Source organism: Patagioenas fasciata, chromosome 3, assembly GCF_037038585.1.
Source record: "Patagioenas fasciata isolate bPatFas1 chromosome 3, bPatFas1.hap1, whole genome shotgun sequence".
In the NCBI taxonomy this organism is placed as follows: domain Eukaryota; kingdom Metazoa; phylum Chordata; class Aves; order Columbiformes; family Columbidae; genus Patagioenas; species Patagioenas fasciata.
In genome coordinates this window covers 25,230,709-25,236,708 of record NC_092522.1, presented here as the reverse complement: position 1 = coordinate 25,236,708, position 6,000 = coordinate 25,230,709, and the positions used below count along the sequence as shown (strand labels likewise).

Below are 6,000 nucleotides of genomic sequence, written 5' to 3'. Positions count from 1 at the left end.
GTAACGAGGCAGTTGCAAGCATGAATTGCTGCAGGAGAAGCTCTCAGGCTCTTGTCTCTATAGGAGAGATGCTGCCTGGATGATACGCAGATCAAATCAGGAGCTCACCAGGGTTCCTGAAAAGAGGGTTCCTGTTCATTCTGCTGCAGAACACCTTGAAAATGACTGGCTTTAAGTTGCTTTCCTCTAGTCTGAGGAATAACAGGGTTGGAAAAGATGCGGAAGACAGCTAAAGCAAGACAAGAAAGGAGCAGTGTCCTTCTTAGGGACACGTTTTGGTGCCAGAGTTAGATATAGTTGAACTCGATGTTCTTAAGGGTTTCTTCCAACCAAAATGGTTCTATGATTCTAAGAAAGGAGTCTGCTCCTCTATCTCATGCTCCACTGGGACAAGAGGCCAAAGAAGGAGTGGAGATAGCAGAAGAAAGAAACCCCTCAGCAAAAGCAGCACCCAGTTGAGCAGAGAGATTGATATTGCACCCAGCGGCGGGAGGATGCCAGGGATGGCAGTACCCCAGATTGCTCCTGGGAACAGGGCACGGCGTCAGCCACCTCCCTTTGCTGCCAGAAGCAGCATGTTTAGGGGGAAAAAAACACGGATCTAATTATTGGCTACTGATGTCAGGCTGTGCTCAAACCATTCCAAACCTGCTCATCTGTAACCTCCTCCGTGGTACCTCCAGGAGCAGCAGGCAAACATGCCACAGGAAAGCAGATACCTGCTAATGAATCAGCCATCAACCATTTGTTATCTCTCTTTGATCACCTCCTTAACTCAGTCAAGAGATAGCAGGCTTTATTTTTGTCCTCCCTACTGAATCAGCACCTTCAGCTCCCAGAGGGAACCTGCTGCTGGTAGTGCACACACCAGGAGCCACCTTCACCATAGCCAAGCAGGACCCGAGGCCAAAACACTCCCAGTCTACTCAGCACTTTCCCACACCCTTTGTGGCTCCTGTCTCGGTCTCATCAGCTCCTCCTTGTGCTTTCGAACACACCTCTCTACAACCAGCCCTTGGCAGATCTTGTGACCATAAGGCAACAATGCACTTCCTACACGATTGCTTTATCTTGAAACACTCTTAGCCTGGATCTGTCAAGCAGGCAGGAGAGGGACCTTTGATTCATCTTTCCTCAAAGGATGTTAGAACATTTGTGAAGAGGTAAAATCATGGGAAGCCTCAGAAAATCGACTGCCAAGACAAAAAGGGGGATTCAGTCTGGTCCCCAGTGTGACCCAGAAGAACAAAGCATATGAGATATTATACTTTGCACAGTAAGTTAAACAAACTCTTGGCTCTGAAAGTCCAACCTTAAAAGTGAGATAGCTTGCAACATAAACGAACAGTTTTAGCTTTCACAGAAGCACAGCAGGTCTTGACACCCTCACATGCTGACAGTTCACCACTCGGTAGAGTTCCCCATTTGTAGAAAGTAAATTCACAACCAGAAGCAGCACTCGCTCTGAGCACCCTGCCTTGCTTTGCAAGTTGGATCTCATGAGACCCTGGTCTCGAGGGCAATGGTCTCACAAACAAGCACTCAGGGGTCTACCCCAAGCTCCTGAAGGGGAGAAATGGAAATTAAGTTATGAGGTAACCAATTTCCCAGCAGCACACCTATTGTAGCACACATCTCACACAAGCATGCAATGCCAATGTCGAGCAGGGAAAAGCAGGTTCTGTCCCTGCTGACACTCGTATGTGCAAAGGCTGTTGAATGACTTTCCCAATTTCTGTTTTGTTTTAACTATGCCCCACCTTGGAGAGGCTAGACGTGTGGTGCAGACAGCGGTAAGAACAGAGGATTGGTTATCAAGCCTCAATTCTGACCTCAAAAATCAGAAATCACCTTTCTGGAGGTTTCTGTGGAAAAGCAACACTTCTGTCTGCTTCAACTCCTTTGCAACTGTGGCCCCCACCCCTTTAGCTTCACTTCACCCTAAATGAGAGGTTTGTTTGTTGGTGTTTTGGTTTTTTTTTTCCTGGCTAGGAGCACATGATGCTCAGACAGAGGCTTTCTAGTGATACACAGACACATATCTGCAGTGCATCGTATTGGATACCAGAAAAGGAGAAATGTACAACACATGTGCTCACACGCAGAGCTCCCAGGTGGTGTAACACTCATAACAAACATCAACTGAACCTTTCCTGCTCTCAGACATAAAGACGTCCAGTGATCATTCACTATCCTTCAATAAATTCTGCCTGAAAAAATATAAATAATGATCAGTGTTCCTCCGCAGTCTGTCCCCCAGTGAAGTGATTCCCAGGCTGCCATTTCCCAGCGCTGCCTTCAGCAGGACATCACCCTCCCAAGCTCCTCTCCCCCAGCCCAGTCCCATCCCCTCCAAGGGAACTGGTTGGCACGAAGCAGGAGTTTGATCCAGCCCATCTCCACTACCCACAGCAAACTCTGCTCACAGCACCTCACATTGCTCTGCCCCATCATTTCCAAGTTCTTGACACTGAAGACCAAATTCAAGCACTGCTGCTCACCATGATGAGCACAGAAAGGCTGATGGGTTTCTGCAGCAGGGAGTGAACCCTCCAAACTCTACATTTGCACACTCAACAGCACTGCTCAGCCTCACCAAGGCAAACCCACTGGATCCTCTGCTGACAGCATCTCAGGGCTGCACAGGCTGGTCTTAAATAAGACCCAAGCACAAGAACTTACGTGGCTACAAACTTGATCCTGATTCAAGGCAGTGCAGAGGCTGAAGCAGAGAGGATGCTGTCACTTCAGCGTGGTGGATTCTTCCTCCCATTTGAGACATTCACATCAGGCCATTCAGCACAGGAACCAAGAAAAGAGTAGAAACAGGGAGGACCTGTTGTTGGTCCTCCTTCCCCTCGCTCTTACAGGAGCTGTGTCCCCTTGCTAAATAACCCATTTTCACTGTGGAGAATCAGCACTGTTATGCAGTACTTACAGCCACAAACATAGCCTGCAAGGACCAACCAGCCCTGCTACTGCTTCTCTAGCAAGAAACAAAGAGGTTTTCTAACCTCCTCCCTGCTGTCAAACGACCTGCACCTGCGGTCCATGGATAACAGCTGGAAGAGATTGAGTCCAAACGCAAGGGAAAGGAGACCATCTCTGCTGACAAACCTCCTTCCTCCTGGAGCACGAAGGCTCCAGCCAGCAAACGGTGACTTCTCTCTCCAGCCCCTTTCTCCCTGGCTCCAGGAGTGGCCACAGTCTGAGAGGTTGTGCTGCTTGGGCAATGCTCGCTGCCAGGGGCATCTCAGCAAAACGACCAATATTGATTGAAGAAAAAAAAAAAATCAATTCCAGTAGAAAAATAATTTAATAAAGGGATAAGTTTCAAGAAAATATCTGTATAGCAACAACATTTTAAGTAAAATGTCCACAAAAATATACATGTCTAATGTGATTATACATTAAGTTTTCTGACAGGTCCTGTTTTAAACTTGGTTCAGTCCATCTAAGAAAGACCTTCGCTGCTACCACACTTCCTGGCATGTATCAGTTTGCACAACAGAATCACGGCAAATGACATTAGTTTTCAATCTCATTTTAGGCTCATACAAATAAACTTTAGAGTTGGTAACAGTTCAGAAGAGATCAGGTTATACCGTATTATTAAAAAAAAATAATAATAAATACAAATAAAGCAAAAGTCAGCCACCTAAGGGACACTGTCAGGCAGAATCATCAGCCCTACAATACACACCACACTTAACACCAACACAGCTGGGAAAGGAGGGGGATGAAGGAAAGATGGGCAAGAGAGGGGAAAATCCCAGGAGGAGGATTCCCAGGGATCACGGAGTTACTAAAGGAGCAGGCTATAGAGCGACCAGGGAAAAGCACAGAAAAGACCAACATATTTCTAGAAACCGGATAATTTTATAACAAAGAACATAAGATAAATGCAGGAAGATGAAAAGGAATCAGTGGAGAATGTTTATTTCTTATTTTTCCAAATGGCTATTGAGCTGTAGAAATAACACGTCTGTTTCAAAAAGCCCTCACCAACCGTGCTAATTCAGCTGAACGGCTTCAAACCCAATGTACTTCCAGGAGAGAAAAATCCGGTTACAGAAATTGAAGGATGCGAAAGTACAGTAGAAAATAAAGAAAAACATGTTCCACCAGCAGAGGACAGGAACAAAACACTGAAGAGGAGATGCCAAACAAGAGAGATCAGTTTTGTCAAAGGGAGATGTACACTGCAACAAAAAGCCCAAAACAAAACAACAGAATTAAAACCCATCCCATAGAAAGAAAATGGAACACTGCTAAAGAAATAAAAGGACACACATTTTCCAAAGATTTGTTGTTTTATAATCAAATTAATTTTTTTTTTTACATAGACAACTGAAACACACCAATATTTTGTGCGAAAAATATTTTTAAATAAACTTTGCTCGTTCTCAATTTTTGTACATTCTGATATACATATGTAACAAGGTTTATGGCACTGTAACCAGGATCGAAAATCATATAAAGGAACAAAATAATCGCTCTCATTTCTCCTTTCTGAACCAAGCCGGCTGCCATTGCACTATTAGACTTGAAAAATCTATTATTTTATTATTAGTGGGCAGCCAACTCTAATTCGTTTGAACACTCAAAACAAACCCCAAATTATTATTGCACAAGAAGCCAGTGAAGGCATATGGCATAGAATGATCAAAGTCCTTTACTGTTAAAACCTTACACCCCAAAATAGAAAAATAGAACTGGAAGATGAAACACGCCAAATAAACTTTATTTTTTTTTCCCTTGTCTAAGTTGAGTCAGGAGTGTGAAAAGTGCCTTGCAGCCTTTTTAAGCTGCTCCAATTTCCTTTGCATTGGTGAGCCTTTAGCTAGGTTATCTTTTGCAAAGTCTTTGCAGAACGAAGGCCCTTATGTTTCACAGAGGTGTCTTCCTGCTTTGTTTTGGCTGCTTGTGTTTCATCTTCAAATTGGGTTTCTTCAGTCTATGAACCTGCACAGACTACTTAGCCATAAACTCTACAAGTAGCTGGAAAGTAGGGAAAAATAAAAAGAAAAAAAAAGCCCAATATAATTTCTTCTTCTGATTTTAAAAAGTACTTCTTTCGCTCTGATGCCTCCCTGCTCTGCCGGCGTCTGGGAAGGAAATCACAACAGCATCCCAAACGCAGCAAAGTTCTTGGATCTCTTTTAAAAACCTTTCCTTACAAAAAAAGGTTTTTATTCACAAAGTTTGCCACAAAACCCCCCTTGAAAGCTAAAAAGAAAAACCCACAACCCACCCGTCACTGCCCCTAATCAGGTGAAGAATAGGTTAACTCCTTCAATGACCACCTTGTTGCAGCTTCGCTGTCACACGACAGTCTCCACGCCGATCAGCTTTGGTGTGAGGATTCGTGGCGTGACACCATTGTTTAGATCTTCTTCGAACTCCAGTAACTGCCCCATAAAGTTAAGGTTAGGGGAAATAATTGGTCGTTTGCCTTTTACAAATTTATAGGCATCCGTCATGGTCATGCGCGTGTGCTTCATTAAGTACGCGATAACTATGGTGGCAGATCGGGAGACACCAGCCTGGCAGTGGATGAGGAGACCTTTTCCACACTGATGAGCTTCCTCTGGAAATGAGACAGACAGAAGAAAGTAAGATTTTTGCCAGTTTGTAAAACAGAAAAAGCTCAGTGCACTTAAGTATAACTTAATGTGAGGAGTCCTTTTACTTGATTACAAAGCTACTCTTGAAATGAGCTTCAACATGGCACTTTGCTGTGGTGCATCTACAAAAGCAGGAGCTGGATCCAGTTTATACCTTAGCAAGAGTTCAGTGCCAGCAAAGAAGACTTAAATTCTGACTCCTCACTTGCTGCATATCAAGCTCTGTGTGCTTTGACTTGGTCACCTTCAGTGGTGTGAAAAAGGGATTTGCCATCTCTTGGCGAATCGAGCACAGCATCGCATTCTGCTGAGCGCTGCCCCTCCAGGGCTTCGTGCTAGGAGTGGTGGGGAAAGGACGAGGTGAGGAGGGAGG

At 44.5% G+C, this 6,000-nt stretch overlaps 1 protein-coding gene across 2 annotated transcripts in view; it reads right to left on the bottom strand.

The window, feature by feature from the left end:
* Positions 1-3,297: 3,297 nt before the first annotated feature.
* DUSP10 (dual specificity phosphatase 10) overlaps positions 3,298-6,000 on the bottom strand; it is a 44,689-nt gene continuing 41,986 nt past the window's right edge. For both annotated transcript variants that reach the window (XM_065835625.2, XM_065835623.2), the window contains exon 4: positions 3,298-5,590. In XM_065835625.2, coding sequence (XP_065691697.1) covers positions 5,325-5,590 — 266 coding nt within the window. In that variant the 3' untranslated portion in view covers positions 3,298-5,324. The remainder of the gene's footprint in view (positions 5,591-6,000) is intronic.